This window comes from Pongo pygmaeus, chromosome 13, assembly GCF_028885625.2.
Source record: "Pongo pygmaeus isolate AG05252 chromosome 13, NHGRI_mPonPyg2-v2.0_pri, whole genome shotgun sequence".
NCBI classification, from domain to species: Eukaryota; Metazoa; Chordata; class Mammalia; order Primates; family Hominidae; genus Pongo; species Pongo pygmaeus.
In genome coordinates, this window is record NC_072386.2 from 118,402,318 (window position 1) to 118,422,046 (window position 19,729).

General features: G+C 57.3%; 2 protein-coding genes across 10 annotated transcripts; one reads left to right on the forward strand and one right to left on the reverse strand.

Moving 5' to 3' along the window:
- Positions 1-19: 19 nt before the first annotated feature.
- TTC16 (tetratricopeptide repeat domain 16) lies at positions 20-15,613 on the forward strand. Of its 4 annotated transcripts, XM_054501343.2 has the most exons (14): positions 32-133; positions 794-966; positions 1,284-1,374; positions 1,579-1,722; positions 4,057-4,157; positions 4,245-4,374; positions 7,112-7,326; positions 8,120-8,364; positions 8,763-8,904; positions 10,324-10,489; positions 11,037-11,179; positions 11,337-11,532; positions 13,642-13,729; positions 14,695-15,613. In XM_054501343.2, exons 1-14 carry the CDS (start codon positions 116-118, stop codon positions 15,423-15,425), a joined length of 2,583 nt encoding a protein of 860 aa, XP_054357318.1. In that variant the 5' UTR covers positions 32-115; the 3' UTR covers positions 15,426-15,613. The 4 variants fall into 4 exon arrangements, with proteins under 4 accessions (XP_054357326.1, XP_054357320.1, XP_054357322.1 ...); XM_054501351.2 differs by lacking the exon at positions 13,642-13,729 and having other exon boundaries at positions 20-133; XM_054501345.2 differs by lacking the exon at positions 1,579-1,722 and having other exon boundaries at positions 20-133.
- Positions 15,545-19,642, reverse strand: TOR2A (torsin family 2 member A). 6 transcript variants are annotated; one of them, XM_054501360.1, is made up of 5 exons: positions 19,254-19,642; positions 18,437-18,702; positions 17,398-17,573; positions 16,579-16,706; positions 15,545-16,292 (listed from the first exon to the last, which is right to left on the reverse strand). In XM_054501360.1, exons 1-5 carry the CDS (start codon positions 19,402-19,404, stop codon positions 16,048-16,050), a joined length of 966 nt encoding a protein of 321 aa, XP_054357335.1. In that variant the 5' UTR covers positions 19,405-19,642; the 3' UTR covers positions 15,545-16,047. The 6 variants fall into 6 exon arrangements, with proteins under 6 accessions (XP_054357335.1, XP_054357334.1, XP_054357336.1 ...); XM_054501359.1 differs by having other exon boundaries at positions 18,437-18,845; positions 19,254-19,628; XM_054501361.1 differs by lacking the exon at positions 19,254-19,642 and adding an exon at positions 18,092-18,173 and having other exon boundaries at positions 18,437-18,703.
- Between the last annotated feature and the right edge of the window lie 87 nt (positions 19,643-19,729).

The following is a 19,729-nucleotide window of genomic DNA, read 5'->3' on the forward strand; positions in this document are numbered from 1 at the left end:
GGCGTGGCCAGAGGGGTGGGGCCTGTGGGCGTCCTGGTGATGGTGCCTAGCAACGTCAGGACCAGGGCCGCGAGGTAGTTGGCAGAGGCCTCGGGGTCCTCCTGGAAGGGGCCTCATGACAGATTCGGACGAGGTACTGGCTAGGGAGAAGACTAACGCAAAACCAGAGGGCCAGGCACAGAGACCGAGGCTGGGTTCGCAGGAAAGGGTGAAGGCCGGGAGAGGCAGGGGCAGCAGTCCGACTCAGGGAAGGCCCTGGCCGCCATGCCAAGAACCAGGCACGTGAGAGATCCTTGTAAGGCTTGGCGGCTGCTTGGACAGAGGTCTCTGGCTTGGGTAGCTGGTGGGGACGGTGACCTCACCAAAATGGGAGAACCGGGGCAGAAGTCAGGTGAGGTGCTCAGTGTGGCCTGCTGGAGTGAGGGGGCTGTAGGACCCCCAAGGCCTGAGACTTGGGACCAAGCCTGAGCTGGAGACATCAGAGCTTGGGGTGTCAGTAGCCGGAAGTGGGAGCTGGGAAGGCCTAGGGGGAGAACAGACGGTGTTGTAAGCATGAGGACCCTGATCCCTGACCTTGACCACAGGAGAGGGAGAAGCGCAGGACTGCAGAGGGACAGGTTGGAGCGTCCCTAAGGGGAATGGGGCTGGGAGCGCCACCGGAACCCCGAGGGGGAGTGCCTCCTTCCAGGCCTCATTTCCGCCTCTCCTCCCTCCCTGCAGAATGCTGGGGAGTGTGTCAGTGGGTGGGGTTCGTCTCGGGGGCCTGCTCCAGCTTGCTGTCCTTCGGTTCTAGGATGCCCTGAAGGTTGACCAGGGCCCCTCACAGGACATCCCAAAGCCATGGGTGATTCCAGCCCCCAAAGGGATCCTGCAGCACATCTTTGGGACCAGCCAGGTGTTCCAAAGCATCTGTGATGTAAAACCAAAGGCCATGGGGTTAACAGTGCCCCTCAAAGTCAGGGAGTAGTGAGTGACTACCTTGCTTTGGGGTCCCAGGTTCCTGCCCGACACAGCCATTCACATACTGTGCAGCTTTGAGCCACTTACTCTCTTTGGGCCTCAGTGAACTCAACTGTCTAATGGGGCTCTTCCACCTCAGTGGGAACGAGGCTGATGGCCTGGCTGGACTCCAGGAACTCCAGCCTGCCCTCCCTGGGTTTCTGTCTACTCCTCCTGCCTCTCCACCCAGCTCCCCTGCCTCCCACAGCCCTCACCCCAGCCCTATGCCCTGGGCTGGTCCACAGTCAGGGCCACCCCTCTGCCTGTCCCCACTTTCCCCACAGCTACTCCAGAGGCCAGGAGTGCTTGGAGCAGGCAGACTGGGAGACAGCTGTGCTGTTCTTCTCCCGCGCACTCCACCTGGACCCACAGCTGGTGAGAGGCAGACCTGGGTGGGCACAGGCAGTTGCTGGAACATGCTTCCTCCCTCCCTGTCGCACCTGCCAGATCCCTCCTCTCAGGGCCACCAAGTCCCTGATGGGAATTGGATGTCAACTCTCAGGGGGGTGGAGACTTTCCCCTACCCTCCAGGGGCAGATGGTGGGGAGGATCCAGCAGCCTGGGTCCCCTCACCCTCAGGTGGACTTCTATGCCTTGCGGGCCGAGGCCTACCTCCAGCTCTGTGACTTCTCCTCGGCCGCCCAGAACCTGCGAAGGGCCTACTCCTTACAGCAGGACAACTGCAAGCACCTGGAGCGCCTCACTTTTGTGCTCTACCTACAGGTGCCTGGGGCCTTCCGGGCCCACGCAGGGCACCCACCTCACACCACTGGCTTTCCCTCCCGCTCTCGGGGGCTCTCCTGGCTCCTGGGCCCAGCTCTGTCTCCTTGGATTCCTCCTTGTCCCTGTGTCTGGGTCCCCACCTGCTGCCCTCTCACCTCCAAGGCTAGTTTACTGCCAGGGTTGAGTCAAGTTTGGCAGCATTGTCCATTTGGGCTTTCTGCCATAATGACAGTGTCCAATATGCTAGCCACCAGCCACGTGGAACTGTTGAGCCCTTGAAATGTGGCAAGTGTGACTAAAGAACTGAATTTTATATCTTATTTTTATTTTATTTTATTATTATTGTTGTTTTTGAGACAGAGTCTTGCTCTGTCACCCAGGCTGGAGTGCAGTGGCACGATCTCGGCTTCCTGCAACCTCTGCCTCCCGGATTCAAGCAATTCTCCTGCCTCAGCCTCCTGAGTAGCTGGGATTACAGGCACCCGCCACCACGCCTGGCTAATTTTTTGTATTTTAGTAGAGATGGGGTTTCACTTTGTTGCCCAGGCTGGTCTTGAACTCCTGGGCTCAGGCAATCCACCAGCCTCAGCCTCCCAACGTGCTAGGATTACAGACGTGAGCCACTGCGCCCAGCCTCTTATTTTTATTTTAATTAATTTAAATGTGTATAGCCACACAAAGCTAGTGGCTATTGTCTTGGACAGGACGGCACAGATCTAGAGTCCAGAGGCTCTAAGCACTAAAAAGGTCACAGGGACCCCCAAGTGTATTTCAAAGGAAAAACAATATTAAACTATAAAACACCAAAAAAGTCTTGCTTTTTTCCATTTTGATAACCTTGATGTCTTTTTTTTTTTTCTGAGACGGAGTCTTGCTCTGTTGCCAAGGCTGGAGCGCAATGGCGCAGTCTCAGCTCACAACCTCCACCTCCCGGGTTCAAATGATTCTTGTGCCTCAGCCTCCCGAGTAGCTAGGATTACAGATGTGCATCAACATGCCTGGCTAATTTTTGTACTTTTAACAGAGATGGGTTTTTGCCATGTTGGCCAGGCTGGTCTCCAACTTCTGACCTCAAGTGATCCTCCTGCCTCGGCCTCCCAAAGTGCTGGGATTACAGGTGTGAGCCACTGCACCTGGGCTTGATGTCTTTTGTTTATGTCAAAAAATATTCAGTTCTTGGCCGGGTGCAGTGGCTCACGCCTGTAATCCCAGCACTTTGGAAGGCCGAGTCGGGCGGATCATGAGGTCAGTAGTTTGAGACCAGCTTGGCCAACATGGTGAAACCTCATCTCTACTAAAAATACAAAAACTAGCTAGGCGTGGTGGCACGCACCTCTAATCCCAGCTACTTGGGAGGCTGAGGCAGGAGAACCTCTTGAAAGCAGAAGGCAGAGGTTGCAGTGAGCCGAGATCGTGCCACTGTACTCCAGCCTGGGTGACAGAACAAGATGCTATCTCAAAAAAAAAAAAAAAAAAAATCTGTTCTTAAAAAGAAACATTTGGGGCCCTCAGACCATGTGTGAGTCTGTCTGTTGAGGGCCCATGTCCTGCACTGCCACTTCCTGTGTACCCTTGAGCAAATCACTTCACCTCTCTGAGCCTCAGTTCCTTTATCCATAAGAGAAGCATGCTAGTGCCAGTGAGAAAACAAGTTCAAGTTCTTAGCACAGGGCTCAGCACCCAGAGCCCAGGTCCAGGCTACAGCCTGTTTGTGTTAGTTTTGCTGATCTCTTCTGCCATCTGAGTGTTTTGTTTTGTTTTGTTTTTGAGATGGAGTCTCACTCTGTCACCCAGGCTGGAGGGCTGTGGCATGATCTCGGCTCACTGCAACCTCTGCCTCCTGGGTCCAAGCGATTCTCGTGCCTCGGCCTCCTGAGTAGCTGGGATTATAGGCATGCACTGACACGCCTAGCTGATTTTTGTATTTTTAGTAGAGATGGGGTTTCACCATGTTGGCCAGGCTGGCCTCGAACTCCTGGCCTCAAGTGATCCACCTGCCTGGGCCTCCCAAAGTGCTGGAATGGGATAACAGGTGTGAGCCACCATGTCTGGCTCAGCCATCTGAGTTTTCTGCATTTCTCTTTGTTCCTGAATCTCTGTATTCCTGTCTCTTGCCAGGCGTGCATCTCTTACTGTCTCTTGCTGTCTTTTCCCAGATCTGTATCTTTCTCCATCTCTGTCTGTGTCTCTGCATCTTCAAGTCTCTGCCAGATCTAAAAGGCTCTGTCCTTATCTTTGTATCTCTCCCTCCTGCCTCAGGGCTTTCTGCTGCCAACTGGGGGGTGCAGCTGGGCTGGGGTGGCAAGCAGAATTGACTGTCCCCTGTGTCCCCAGGGACAATGCCTTTTTGAGCAGTGTGCCTTCCTGGATGCCCTGAATGTCTTCTCACATGCTGCTGAGCTCCAGCCTGAAAAACCATGCTTCCGTTACCGATGGTGAGTGCCCCTGCCGGCCCCTTCTCCCAGCACCCACTTCCTGCCACCCCACCCGGGAAATGAGCACTCTGTGCCCTCTGCCCTCAGCATGGCCTGTCTCCTGGCCCTCAAGCAGCATCAGGCCTGCCTCTCACTCATCACCAATGAGCTGAAGCAGGACACCACCAACGCCGATGTCTACATCCTCCGGGCCAGACTCTACAACTTTCTCCAGAAGGTACAGCGGGGAGGGCGGGTGGGGGCGTACCCCCCAACCTGGGAGTCCTCAGTGTGCCCCAAGATTGCAGGAAGAGGCAAGGCTGTCAGCTAGCCCAGAAGCCCCATCCCACAGTGCAGTGGGTGCTGTCCTCCCTGGGAAGAGGCCCACACTGGCCTGGACCACTCAACTACCATGTCAGGTCCTTGTTCCATTGTTGCTCAGCCCTGGCTGTGTGCCAGGCCTGTGCTGCACCCCATGGGAAGCAAAAGATGAGAGACTCATGTCATCCCTGTCCGGATGGAGCTCACAGCCTGGGGGAGGTGTCCCTGGGCAGATGAGTACACTAGGAAGGCTTTAGCCACAATCCTGTGAAGCCACACACCGGGGCACCCAGGGCACCTAACATGAGGTAGCCCTTCCCCCTTCCTCCCTCCTTCTTTCTTCCCTCCTGCCTTCCCCCTCCTCCCTGCCCCCTTCCTCCCTCCCCCTTCCTCCTTCCCCCTTCCTCACTCCCCCTTCCTCCCTCCTCCTTCCTCCCTCCTCCCTTCCTCCCTCCTCCTTCCTCCCTTCCTCCCTTCCCCCTTCCTCCTTTCCTCCTCTCCTTCCTTCTCCTATTCCTCCCTCTTCCTTTCTTTTTTCCTGTTGGCCTCAATGAATCATCCCTACTCCTGACGACCTACACAACCTGGGCTGGGCACAGGGACAGACAGTACAGGGAACAACTTGGGAGCAATAGAAACTTGTCACAAGGGAGGAGGCGGAGGGGGTGCTGGGCACCAAGGAGAGGAGGGTAGGGATGAGAAGTCTCCCTGGAGTCAGTGGGAGCCTCCACCAGGTGTCCCCAAGGCAGGGGGCTTTAGGAAGATCATTCTGGTGTCCGCAGGGGGTGTGGGTGAGCGGGGAGGCCTGGAGGCCAGAGCCTGAGAAGGAGGCTGGGCACCATTGCAGGGTGGGGTGAGGTGGAGGGAAGGTGGTCATCAGGGCGGGAAGGAGGGGCAAGTCCCACAGCCCTTCAGAAGGCAGGGCCGGAGTCTGGCTTGGGGGTGGGCTTGAAGGAAAAGGAAGGATCCAGAAGGGTGCCTGGTGTTCTGGCTTGGCCTGGGTGGATGGGGAGCTGGGAAGCTAGGATGGGGAGGAGCAGGTGGGCGGGGTGGGGCGGGTTCACCTCATTCTCCAAGCATCCTGGGGGCGGCTGAATGCCAGCCTGCATTGCAGGAGGGAACGCCACTGCCCTGGCAGGAGTGACTTCGGGGAGCGCAGTCCACCCTGGCAACTCCTCTCTATGCCCCGGGGCTGGGCTGCAGCCTCCCACAAGCGATTCAGTGGCATGAGACTAGTAATTTGTTTTGTTTTGTTTTGTTTTGTTTGAGACAGAGTCTCACTCTGTCACCCAGGCTGGAGTGCAGTAGTGAGATCTCGGCTCACCATAACCTCTATCGGGAGGTTCAGGCAATTCTCATGCCTCAGCCTCCTGAGTAGCTGGGATTACAGGCACCTGCCCAGCTAATTTTTGTATTTTTAGGAGAGACAAGGTTTCGCCAGGTGATCCCCCCTGCCTCGGCCTCTCCAAGTGCTGGGATTATAGGTGTGAGCCACCGCGCCCGGCTGAGACTAGTAATTATTGATAATTATTGGTGACTGTTGTGATTTTAGCCCCTCCCATGCGTAGGCGTGTTCTCAGCACTTTGACCCTGCTTAGCTGTGAGGCTCGCAGCAACCCTTTGCGATAAAGACACACCATCCTCCTTTCACAGAGGAAGAGCCAGCCCCAGGTGACCTGCCCAAAGTCACACAGCGTGTTCCCAGTGGCACTGCCTGGAGCCCAAAGCTGCCTATGCCAAAGCCCTGCCCCTAGCTCCTGCCATTTCCCTCCCTCCCTCCACCCACACCTGCTGTCCACACCATCCTGTTCACCTGCCAGCCAGTCACCCCGCAGGGAACAAGGTGTTGTTGAACTGTCTGTTGCCTGGCTGAGCTGCACCTTCCTCCTCCCAGTGGAAGGGACTTGCTGGGGGAGGTTTCTGCTGTACCCAGGCCCAAATCTCGGCTTGGGCAGAGGGGTCTTGGGCTCAAAGATCAGGGAGGGGAAGAGGGAGTGCAGGGGTGGGGAGGGAGGACACAACTCTCACAGTCAGGAGGTCACATGCTCCCCACACCTTGAGTGGGCTTCACAGAGGCCTGACAAGGAGGCAGCATCTGCAGAAACCACTGGGGCTGGCCTGGCTTACCTGAGGTCACATCTGGAAAGGGCCAGCTGGCATGGGGCCTGGGATGGAATTTCCCCACGATGCTCCCTGTGTCCTTCAAGAGGCAGAAAGGGGCCAGGCATGAAGGCTCAACCGTGTAATCCCAGCACTTTGGGAGGCCAAGGTGGGCGGATCACCTAAGATCAGGAGTTTGAGAGCAGCCTGGCCAACATAGTGAAACCCCATCTCTACTAAAAAAAAAAATACAAAAATTAGCCAGGTGTGGTGGCATGCACCTGTAGTCCCAGCTACTTAGGAGGCTGAGGTGGAAGAATCGCTTGAACCCGGGAGGCAGAGGTTGCAGTGAGCCAAGACCACACCATTGCACTCCAGCCTGGGTGACAGAGTGAGACTCCATCTCAAAAAAAAAAAAGCAGAAAGGGTGGAACATGGAGGGACGTGAGGGACATGGAGGAGGCATGGTGTGATGCCACCCTGCTGAATAAAGGCCTCTAGGTCCCGTGGCTCAGTTGGCCTGTGCCCCTGATGCCACCCCTGGCCTCCTGCAGCCCCGCCTCTGCTACCGGGATCTGCACAGCGCCTTGCTGTTGAATCCTAAGCACCCGCAGGCCAGGATGCTGCTCCAGAAGATGGTGGCCCAGGCCCAGCAGGCCCGCCAAGACGCAGGGATCCTGGCCGTGCAGGGCAAGCTGCAGCACGCACTGCAGCAGATCAACTGTGCCATCGAGAACAACCCTCTGGACCCCAGTCTCTTCCTCTTCCGGTACTGCATGGGAAGGTGCTGGCCTTGGGTCCCAGGCCCTGCCCGGCCACAGACTTTCTGTGTGGTTTAAGGAGAGTCCCTGACCCTCTCTGGGCCTCAGTTTCCCCAGCTAGCCTCTAACAGTCTTTCCCTACTTCCTACTGGGTTAAGGCATTGCAGAGGTGGTCTCTGTCACTGCTGGAAGAGGGATGGCAACACATGTCTCAATTATCCCAGGAATCCTAGAGCCGCAGCCTGCGAAGCCGTTCACGCTGGGCGCTGAGCCCAGCTCAATGGAGGAGACTTAGGCTTGAGTCTGGTCCCAGGAACTTCCCACATCCTGCTGCGCTTCAGGAGGGAGTGCCGCTGCCCTGGCAGGAGTGACTCCAGGGGGTGGTCCACCCAGCCAATCTCTCCCTATGCCAAGGGGCTGGGTTTAGTATCCCACAAGTGATTCAGTGACATGAGAGGCCACTGTGATTTCGGGCCAATTAACCTATCCAAACAGTGGTAGTAAAACACCTGCTTCTTGTACAAAATGCTTTCATGTAGAGACCGGCATACACCTGGCTCCCAAAAAGAAAGAGAGAGGGTATTTTTGCAAAAAATAAAATGCTCAGTGCCTAATGGGTTATCTGAGTAGCAGTCCAGAGCTGGCCCCACGGGACAAACCTAGCAAATGAGGTGGGATCCCCACTGCCTCCATGGGTCAGGAGGCCCCGAGCCGGCACTGGCTTGTCTGGCCACTCGCCAGTCGGTGGGGGTGCACTGGCCCTCATGTCGCTCCTGCCGTCTCCCACGCCCTCCCCCACAGGGGCACCATGTACCGACGGCTCCAGGAGTTTGATGGGGCAGTGGAGGACTTCCTGAAGATGCTGGACATGGTGACCGAGGACCAGGAGGATATGGTGCGGCAGGCGCAGCGCCAGCTGTTGCTGACCTACAACGACTTTGCCGTGCACTGCTACAGGCAGGGCGCCTACCAGGAGGGCGTGCTGCTACTGAACAAGGCCCTCCGGGACGAGCAGCAGGAGAAAGGACTCTACATCAACCGAGGCGGTGTGCAGCGACCAGGGCGTGGAGGGGGGGCGGGTGCGAGGGAGCCTCACCATCTCTAAGGCCCCCATTGGGCACTTGAGGCCCCTGTGGGGGAAGGAGGAAGGGAGAGAGGAAGGAAGCGAGGGAACAGGAAATGTAATAGTGTCAGTATCCCAGGAACAGACTCTGGGAAATGTTGCCTTAGACAAACTGGCTCCAGACTCCTTAAAATGCTCAAAACAGGCAGCTGGGGAACAGTGCCCAGACGCCCAGAAAACTAGAGGGGACGGAGACCGCGACCGCCAAGGGGGTTATCAGCCACCAGTTTCAGGCCCTGGCCCCCGGGCTGGAGCCGGCTGGGCTGGGGCTCCCGGGCACTGGGAGTTGGGGGTCCACTCACCCCCGCCTCCGGACCCTAGATTGCTTCTTCCAGCTGGGCAACCTGGCCTTTGCCGAGGCGGACTACCAGCAGGCGCTGGCGCTGAGCCCGCAGGACGAGGGCGCCAACACGCGCATGGGCCTGCTGCAGGAGAAGATGGGTTTCTGCGAGCAGAGGCGCAGGTGGGTGGGCTCCGGCCCCCACCGTGGGCGGGGCAGGCCCGAGGGCAGGGCGGGCAGGAGGCCAACTGCTGGGATCCCTGGGTCAATCAAGCTGCTTCTCTCTGCGGGCGGGCGTGATGGCTCACCCCTGTAATCCCTGCACTTTGCGAGGCCGAGACAGGTGGATCGCCTGAGGTCGAGAGTTTGAGACCAATCTGGCCAATATGGTGAAACCCCATCTCTATTAAAAATACAAAAAAATTTAAAAAATTAGCTGGGCGTGGTGGCGTGTGCCTGTAATCTCAGCTACTTAGGAGGCTGAGGCAGGGGAATCCCTTGAGCCAGGGAGGCGGAGCTGGCAGTTAGCCGGGATTGCGCCACTGCACTCCAGTCTGGGCGACAAAGCGAGACTCCGTCCCAAAAAAAAAAAAAAAGGCCGGGCTTGGTGGCTCACGCTTGTAATCCCAGCACTGATTACAAACTGGGATTACAAACTGGGATTACAAGCTTGTAATCCCAGCACTGATTACAAACTGAGGCTGAGGCGGGCGGATCACGAGGTCAGGAGATCGAGACCATCCTGGCTAACCTGGTCTCTACTAAAAATACAAAAAATTAGCCGGGCGTCATGGTGGGCGCCTGTAGTCCCAGCTACTCGGGAGGCTGAGGCAGGAGAATGGCGTGAACCCAGGAGATGGAGCTTGCGGTGAGCCAAGATCGCACCACTGCACTCCAGCCTGGGCAACAGAGCGAGACTCCATCTCAAAAAAAAAAAAAGCTTCTCTCTCCGTTATGCTTTCCTTTTTTTTTTTTTTTTTTGAGACGGAGTCTCGCTGTGTTGCCCAGACTGGAGTGCAGTGGCACAATCTCAGCTCACTGCAACCTCCACCTCCCGGGTTCAAGCAATTCTCCTGCCTTAGCTTCCCGAGTAGCTGGGATTACAGGCACTTGCCACCACGCCTGACTAATTTTTGTATTTTTAGTAGAGATGGGGTTTCACCATGCTGGCCAGGCTGGTCTCAAACTTCCCACCTCAGGCGATCCACCCGCCTTGGCCTCCCAAAGTGCTGGGATTACAGGCGTGAGCCACCACGCCCAGCCTATACTGCTTTTCTTTGTGATATTTTTACTACTCAATAACTTGGAACTTAATCATAGTCAAATTAATATATTCATTTTAGCTGATGGGTTTATGCCATTCTCAGAAAGGCCTTCCCTACCCCAAGATCATAAAAATATTCATTGATGTTGGAGTTTCACCCTGGCATCTAAGTGTTGGCTCCATCAGGGACGTACCTGGTGGAGAGAGAGGAGAGGGGCGTGGTGAGGGGAGCAGACCCAGCCTGGTTTCCCTCTAACTCCTCAGTGGGGCCCAGAAGCCACCATTTCCCCCACAGATGGCCCAGCTCATGGCAGCTTGGGACCCACTGTGTCGTGCAGGCAGTTCCAGAAGGCAGAGGACCACTTCTCCACGGCCATCCGGCACAACCCCCAGAAGGCCCAGTACTACCTGTACCGGGCCAAGAGCCGGCAGCTGCTGCAGAACATTTTTGGGGCCCGCCAGGATGTGGCCACTGTCCTGCTCCTCAACCCCAAGCAACCAAAGGTAGGTTCCTGACACGTCAGGAGTGTAGGCTCCGGAGTCATGCCTGGTGCATAAAGATACTCCTTGGCCCCCAAAGAAATCTGGTTTGATAACAATCATAAGGCCAGGCATGATGGGTCATGCCTGTAATCCCAGCACTTTGGGAGTCCAAGGCGGGTGGATCACTTGAGGTCAGGAGTTCGAGACCCACTGGGCCAACATGGTGAAACCCCATCTCTACTAAAAATACAAAAAGTAGCCAGGCATGGTGGTGCACGGTTGTAATTCCAGCTACTCAGGAGGCTGAGGCATGAGAATCGCTTCAACCCAGGAGGCAGAGGTTGCAGTGAACCAAGATTGTGCCACTGCACTCCAGCCTGGGCGATAGAGTGAGACTCTGTCTCAAAAAACAAAACAAAACAAACAAGCAAACAAAAAACATTGCGAAACTCTTCCTTCTTCAGCCCTGGGAAGGGCCAAATCTGGCTGTGCAGGGTCAGGGCAGCATCGTGCTGTCTGCCCGCTGCTCCAGCCCTCACCTGGCTCTGGTCACCCCCTTTCGTGGCAGCTGTCCCTGCTGATGACCAACCTCTTCCCGGGCATGTCGGTGGAGGAGGTTCTTAGCACCCAGATAGCCCACCTGGCTAGGCTGCAGCTGGAGCGGATGGTGGAGGGCCGCCTGCAGGCCGGCAGCCCACAAGGCATTGTGGGGTAAGCCCTGGAGCAGGGGGCACAGGCCAGGGCTGGGTAATGGCTGCAGCTCCAGGCTCCTCTGGCTCCAGCTGCATGCCGGGGCCATTGTCTAGTCCTTGGAGAGACCAGCATGGGCCAGGGAGACTGACAATACCTGGGGGGCATCGTTTGGCAGGATGCTTAAGCAGCAGGAGTTGGAGTGCCAGAAGGCCTTGGCCCTGCAGCGCTCATGGAAGCAGGGGGAGCCTTTGATTGCGACCTCCGAGGAGCTGAAGGCCACCCCTGAGATTCCACAGGTAGAACTGGGAAGCTCAGAGGGAGAGGCTGAGGCCCCCAAAGAGGAGGAAGAAAAGGAGAAGGAGAAAAAAGAGGTAAGTGGAGCACACGCCAGGGCCTGGAGCCCTTGGGGTCTGGGGCACAGCATACCCCAGCCCAGGGCTGAAGGATGCAGGCCAGTGGAGTCTGGCTTCCAGGCCTGGCTCTGCACTCCCTCAGCTGTGTGATGGGCTGAGGACATCTTGCTATGAGATGGGGATGGTACCAGCAAGGGGTGCTCCTGAGGGAGGGTGTGTGGGGATGTGGGCCCTCAGAGAGAGGAGTCACACCCCTGCTCATGGTCACTGTCATGAATTCTACTGTATGCACTAGCCACTTGCCACTTGTGCCAGAATTTTTTGTTTTTGAGACAGAGTCTTGCTCCGTCACCCAGGCTGGAGTACAGTGGCACAATCTCGGCTCGCTGCAGCCTCCGCCTCCTGGGTTCAAGCAATTCTCATGCCTTAGCCTCCCAGGTAGCTGGGATTACAGGTGTGTGCCACCACACCCGGCTAATTTTTTGTATTTTTAGTATTTTTGTTGGGCTTAAGTGATCTGCACGCCTGGGCCTCCCAAAGTGCTGGGATTACAGGCATGAGCCACTGCGCCCAGCCCCCAGAATTTTCTTAATTCTTAAATTTGTTTCTGAACACCTCTTATTGAACGTAACATATAGAAAAGTGCACAAATCATAAGTACCAGTTTGATGAATTTTCACAAACTGCATTACACCCATGACACCATTATCCAGATCGAGAAAGAATATTTTCCCAGCTCCCAGAAGCCCCTTGGGGCCCCCTTCGAGGCCCCTCCTGTAGCCCACCCCACCTACGAGGCTGTCTTGATTCCTAACGCCAAACATGAGTTTTGTCTTTTCTTCATGTAAGTGGACAGCATGGTGAGCGCCACTCACGCTGCGGCGGGTGGCAGCAGCCTGCTCCCTCTCGCTGGTGCTGCAGAATATTCCATCCTTGACAGTCCCACAGTGTGTTCCTCTGTTCTACTGCTGGTAGACATCAAGTACACTAATGTTCAAAGGAAACTTGACACAATTGAAGTAGAGGAATACCAGCCAGCATCCCTTGCCATCAATAGAAAATGTGGCCAGGCGCGGTGGCTCACACCTGTAATCCTAGCACTTTGGGAGGCCAAGATGGGCAGATCGCTTGAGCCCAGGAGTTCAAGACTAGCCTGGGAAACATGGCGAAACCCTGTCTCTACAAAAAATACAAACATTAGCGAGGCATGGTGGTGTGTGCCTATAGTCCCAGCTATTTGGGAGGCTGAGGCAAGAGGATCTCTTGAGCCCCAGAGTCACTTGAGGCTGCAGTGAGCCGTAATCATACTACTGCATTCCAGCCTAGGTGAGAGAGCCAGATCCTATCTAAAGAAGAAAAGAAAAAAGGAAAGTGCTAGCTTTTCAGTTTTCTAGCTCATGTTAGAATGAATAGTAAAGTACACACCTTCCCTCTGTGTGACCCCTGAAGTCAGAGGCTCCCTCCCCCAGGGAGACGTTGGGCTGAAGTGGATGGAGCCCAGAGCGCAACTCCCAGCTGGCGCCTGGAGCACTATGGTGCACCTCACTGTCTACAGGTGTAAACGTGGGCAGAGACCCGCAGCCTAGGTAGGGTCTGGCTGTGGCGGCCAGCAGACCTGGATTCAAACCCGGCCTCTCTGCTTCTTAGCTGAGTGGCCCTGGGCAGGTTGCTTAGGGGCTCTGAGCCTTGGTTTCCTGGTCAGTTAAATGGTCATTAGCAGCTCTCCCCATCCCTCCGTCCCCACTTATATGGGGAGAATGGAAGGGGGTAAAGCATACAGAAGCTCCTCAAGTCCTCCGTAAGCATTCCCCAGGGCACAGCCCTTTACAATTTACACAAGCCTATTCCATACCTGAACTAATTTTCATTTTGCAGTTGAAAAAACCAAGGTGCTAGCAGCCCCTTCAACATAACTGGTCTCACGGCACCATGCCTGTCTAGCCTGGTCGCTCCCCTTCCTGCCAGGCTTAGACTCTGCGTGTCCCCACCCCACCCTAACCTGGCACCTTCAAGGACCTCCAAGCTCAGGAGAATGACCACTGAGGGGCCCAGGGCTGCTGGCCTTCTAGAGGTGCAGCTGCGCGGGCCTCCTACCATCTGAACTACAAAGCCTGTTTCTTGCCATAGGAGAAAAAATCAGAGCTCATACCTAGCAAGGTGGTATCCCTGTCTGACAGCTACCTTGACCAGACCTCTTCAGCCTCCAGCATGAGCTGTAAGTCCCTGGTGCTTCCACCAGGCCTCAGGAAGCTAAGGCAGCAGGGTGGTCAAAGCTCGGGTCGAAGACCGCTGGCCTAGGTGTGAGTTCGGCCCCGCTGCTGACAGCTGGGTGGCCTGGGGCGGGTGGCTCTAGAGCCGGAGCAACACTGTTGCAGGGCCTGCCCAGGATGAGGTGAGGCTTGCTCCAGGCACTTCATGGTAGCTGCTGCTCTGCTCTCATCCCCTCCTAGCCCTGTCCCTGAAATAAGCCCACAAACCTTGTGCATGGCCAGGGGGACTTTTAGCCCCAGTACCATAGGGCCCCAGCCTGGAGACAGAAGTGAAGAATGGGGAGGCTGCTCCTCAGAGGCCCCAAGGCGGGTGTGCGCAGTCCTCGCTGGGGAGGGGAGTGGCAGGGCCCAGGCCCCTTCTTCATTTTGTGAATCCAGCAAACTCACCGAGTGCCCTGGGCCAGGCCTGTGCTCAACACTAGGCACAGGGATGACTGGCATAGTCCTTGCCCTGAGACATGAATTCTAAGCTCCAACAGGAAGAAGGCTCCCAGGTGACCCACAGCCAGGAGACAGGGCAGACACAGTGCGGGGGAAGCCGGGGTATGGGTGCATTTAGCGCCTTTTAGTGGGGACAAGGATGGAAGGGCAAGAGGGTGCCAGGCGGGGGGACGCAGGGGCCCTGCTGGGGCTGTCTGCTGCAACAGGAGCACAGAGGGCAGGGGCAGCCACAGAGCAGAGGCCTGGGACTGGGAGAAGGGGGCTCCTAGGCATCTCCCCCATCTCACAGCCCCACCCCTCAGGGTCTGGGTCGCTGGGGGGCTGGGCGGGGTGATCTGCAGGTCTTTCCCTTTGGCGATGCGAAGCCTCTGGGCCATAGGCCAGTGTGAGATTGGGAAGCCCCTTTTCCCAGAGCTGTCCAGGGCAGGTGCGGCAGGCCTGATGGGTGCTCTTGGCACACCCTTCCCAGTCAGGACCACGTGCACCTCAGAGACTGAGACGTCGGCTATCTGCCAGGAATACAGGAGCACCTCAGCCACCGCCGTGACATTCTCTGACTCGTCACTGCTGAAGACGCAATCCTCAGACTCTGGGAACAACAGGGAGGCACTGAGCCATGGTCCCAGAAAAATCAAGGCCACCCAGGGCCAGAGGCAGAGCTTTAGCAAGACCGAGGCCACCCAGAGCCAGAGGCAGAACTCCAGCAAGACCAAGGCCACCATACAGAAGAGGAACTCCAGCAAGACCAAGGCTACCCAGGGCCAGGGGCAGAGCTCCAGCAAGACTGAGGCCACTCAGGGCCAGAGGCAGAGCTCCAGAGAGATTGAGGCCACCCAGGGCCCAAGGCAGGAGCCCAGCAACACCAAGACCACCCGGAGCCCAAGGCAGAGGCCCAGAAAGGTCAAGGCTGCTCGTGGCCGGAGCTGGAGACCCAGCAAGGTTGATGCCACCCAGGGCCGAAGCAGGGGACTGCTCCGAAGTTCCACCAAGACTGAGGCTTTCTATGACTCAAACTGGAGCCTCAGCAAGACTGAGGATGCCCAAGGCCAGGGCCAGAGGCCCAGCAAGGCTGAGGCTGCCCAGGGCAAGAGCCAGGGCAGGAGCTCAACTTCCAGCAAGGCTGACTCCACCTGGGGACCCAGCCCAAGTCTCAGCAAAAATGAAGTTGATCAGGACCTCACCTACTATGAAGCTGTCTGAAGGGACCATCCAGCCCCTCACTTCCTGCTGGGGAGGGGAGCAGTTCTACCCACCGCCCCAAAACTGGCACTCAGCCAGCTGCCTCATTCCAGAGCAATTAAAAGTCTCAGCAACAGTCCTCTGGTCCCACAGCTGAGTTTATTATACTTGTTCTCTTCTTTTACAAAATTAAAAACTTCTAAAACCAGGCCCAAGTGGCAGCTTGAGTCCCTCCATTTCTGGAAACTGAGAAGGCTCCACCTGGCTTGATACGGACACAGGGTGTGGGGTGGAGGGGAGGGGGTATGGTGCCCGACCAAGGAAGCAAGGGGCAAGGGTGGCAGACTGAGGAGGGAGCACCGCCACAAGCCACAGTCCCTGAGTTATAATTCACAGTCAGAAGGCTCAGGCTGCAGGGGAAGGTTGAGGTTCTGGGGTGACCAAGGGTTTCCCTGGGGAAGGTGGCCGGGGCCAAGATGCTCTCGAGCCAGTTTAGAGGCCAGGGCCTTTCCCAGCCATCTGTCCCGTGGCCTAGCCGACACTCCGTTCATCTCACTTGGTGCTCTGGGTTCCTGTGACAGAGGTCCCAGGCCTTCTCTGCATGGCCTGGCCATCAGGGGGGTCACGGACACCACCCGGGGAGTCAGAGGAAGAAGGCAATTCGAGAGGCCACGGTCTTGCAGCCGTTGGAGGAGAAGAGCTGCTCGTCCTCAGGGAAGAAGGTGGTGCTGTCCAGCACAGCCTGGACAACCTCATCCCTTGGCTCCAGGCCCAGCTGGGCCAGCTCGTTGAGCACACAGTGCCGGACGTGGTGCCGCTGGAGCGGGAGGAAGGGTACCACTGCGTCTAGGAGGCGCTCTTCCATGATGCCCGAGTTTGAGAAGCCATCTGCAGAAAGGGTAGGTGGGGAGGGGACTTTGTGCTTCACAAGAGGGGAGAAGCCGGCCCCCGACCCCCAGAGGCAGGAGGAAAAATGCTGGCCTCAGTCCCCTCAGCCGCCGTCTGGGTGTAGGACTCAGGGGGCTGTAAGGCTCACCCAAAGTCACAGAGCTGGGAGTGCCAAAGCCGGGCTCAGAACTGGCAGGTCAGTGGGCAAAGCATGAGACCCCGGGAGAGCCTGGCCCCTGGGTGTGGGGTGAAGCTGCCCGGGAGGGGGCTGCTGAGCCAGACTCACGGTGCGGGTTGTCCAGCACCGCGCGGGAGATGACCGGCTCCAGCTCCTGCAGGAGGATCTCCTCACGGTCCCGCCGGCTGCGCCACGCCTCCAATGCCACCTGGTTGATCTGCTCGCCACCCGTGTTGCTAAAACCATGGGGGACCCAGGCTGAGACTCAGATGAGGACTAGCGCAGGGCAGGATTGGACCCTCGCTTCCCCGCTGCCACCTGACATAGGAACACGGCTCAGTGCTGGGAGGAGCTAACTCCACTGAAAATGCTCCTCTTCCCCCTCCATGGTGTCCACATCCATGGCCCCTGTAATTCACCTACACATGCCATGTACTTTACAGTTTACAAAACACTCTTGTGTTCCTCAACTGACTTTCCCTCACTGAACTTCCAGGAAGGCATCGGAGCATCATTATTGGCCCTGCTGTTCAGAAGCAGAGACAGAGGCTCAGAGAGGCGGAGCCATGCTGCCCGAGGAAACACAGCGAGGATTCTGAGAGCTGGGACCAAAGGACAAGAACTCTGTTCCTGTTTTTCCCAGGCCTGTGTCTTCCTCACCACAAAAGAGGGAAAACTTCTTGACCTGGCAGGGCTTCCACAAAGAAGTGGCGATCAAAAAGACTGAGCCCAGAATTTGCTGAGAATGTCCAAAGGGAAATCAACCAGGCGGAATGACAATGTCATCTCTGAGAGTGGGGGGGGCACTGGGAAAGCCCAGCTAAGCCCATGGGGAATTGGATTCTGCTGGGAGCACAGGCCAAGGCTGTAGAGCTGAACCTCTGAGAAGTGGCCCCCCACTGTGCCCCCTGTAAAGCCGCGCCCCACCTGATGAAGATGAAGATGGCTTTGCGGTAATTGGTCCCGTATACAACCCAGGAGGAGCCCAGGAAAGGCCGCAGGACTTCCATCAGGCCTGGAGGCATCTTGTCCATCTCATCGAAGAGGAAGAGGGAGCGGCCACAGGCAGTGAGGTTCCCTTGGACCCAGCTCTTAAGATCCTTCTGTAGGGGAGAGACAGGAGTTCCAGGGGGGGCTGGAGAAACTCCCCCAACCCCAGACCTCTTCCCAAACAAAAAACTAATCTCCTTTCTAGGGAGATGTGGTCTTCCAGAGAGCACCAACCTCTTAGTGAGACTGATGGTGAAACTGTATCCCAGATCGGGGCAGAGACTCACCCAAAGTCACACAGCCGGTCAGAACAGGGACTCAAACCCAAGCCTCCCACTTCCCTGCTGAGGACTCCTTCCACGACACCTGCTGCTTTCTGTAAAAGGGGAAGGCTCCTTCCACGACACCTGCTGCTTTCTATAAAAGGGGAAGGCTCCTTCCACGACACCTGCTGCTTTCTATAAAAGGGGAAGGCTCCTTCCACGACACCTGCTGCTTTCTATAAAAGGGGAAGGCTCCTCCCTGCTCCCCGAAACTACACAGCAGTGTTGACAGCTGAAACTGATCAGCCTGGTGGGTACCTCGCAATCAACAACAGTAGTAGTAAGAGCCAGTATTTCCCGATGCTTACTCTGAGCCACAAATTGGGGCTGATTTCCAGCAAGACAACAGTGCAGATTATCTGACAAACACAGGTGCTCCATAAATGATATCTGCAATGATATAATCTCATGTCCCTCACAACAACCCTGGCATGTAGGTACTGCCAGGGTTCCTTACTGCCCCAAGGAATCAAAGTACTCCCTGCCAGGTAGAATGGAACCTTCCCAAGTTCTGTGCAGGATGGGTCCTGAGGGCTGGGGCTGCAGCCGGCTGTGTGGCCTGGAGCAGGTGACTCCCCTGTCTGGGCTCAGGACTTACTCCCTAAGGTGGCACCCCATGGTGAGAACAGTGGTCAAGGACGCATCCAGCCTACCTTGTAGCGCTCGATGTGGCTGGGGTGGGGGAAGTGGAGGACGGGAGAAAAGTGGTGCACGCGGGGGCTGCGGAGGCCGCCCTGGAAGAGGTAGTGCGCCAGCAGGGAGCTGACATACGATTTGCCGGTGCCGGTCCAGCCGTGCAGAGAGAGGACCAGTGGCTTGGTGGGGGTTGGGTCCCGCACAAAGGCCTTCAGCGCCTTCACCACCAGCGCCTTGGCCAGATGCTGGCCGGCCAGGTGCTGAGCCAGGTCACACTCCAGACCTAGGGCCACAGGAGGATGGTGAGGACACATCCCACCAAGGCAGAGGTTCAAGGAGAACGTCATGTCTGGAACGTGGTCTGGCACTCCTGTGTCCTTACGTTTGTCCAAGCTGCCTATGCACATGGCACGCGAACCTTGGGGTCTGTGGCGGAAAACAGCCACCTTCGGGCCTGATTCAGCTCGGCAGCGCCCCCACCAGGCGGTCCTCTAGATTGCACTCAGCCCTAAATGCGAGCTGTCAACGGGGTCAGCCGCAGACCCCGCCCATCCCCAAGGCGCACTTCTCCTTTGACGGCCAGGCCATTCCGGGGAGGCCCAAGAACTTCCACCAAGGGTTCTGCTGGCTGAGGCCTCTCTCCAGGTTGGCAGGGCCTCCTGGACCTCAACGGGTCCAGGCACGGACCCTCCACCCTCCCAAGTCTGCGGGCCCCGCCCCCCGGTCCCACCCTCTGGGTTCTCAGCTGCTCTGGCCGGCGCCAGCCCGGCTCCCAGCGCTCCCGCGTCTGCCCGCGTCCGCCCGCCCCTCGCTCCGGGCTCCCTGGCGCCTCACCCGGCAAGTCGGGCCGGAAGTCGCATTCACAAAAGGCGCCCAAGTTGCAGCGCAGGGAAGCCAGGTCCCAGGCGGCGGCCGCGGCCGAGACCAGCCCGAGCAGCCCGAGGAACGAGCCCCAGGGCCGGCAGCCGCGCGTCGCAGCCGCCATCCGGGTGATGCCCGAGGTCGGTGTGGGGCAGCCAACTGCCTCGCCCGGGAACTGCAACTCCCGGCGTGCACCGCTCCGCAGCAGCCACGCCCATCGCCTACAACTCCCGACACCCCCTCTCCCCGCCTCCAAGGCCCGCCCGTCGTTCCGCAGCAGGACCAGAAGGTGGCCTCCAGGGGGAACCCGCGAACCGTCCAATCCGGGACGGCGGGCCGCGTTTCCATGGCCACGGTAACTAGGGGACCATCGTAGTGGCTCAGAAAGAATAAATAAAGGATTACGACCACAAAGGGCGACGTAACAATTACAGCAAAAACTTGTGCGG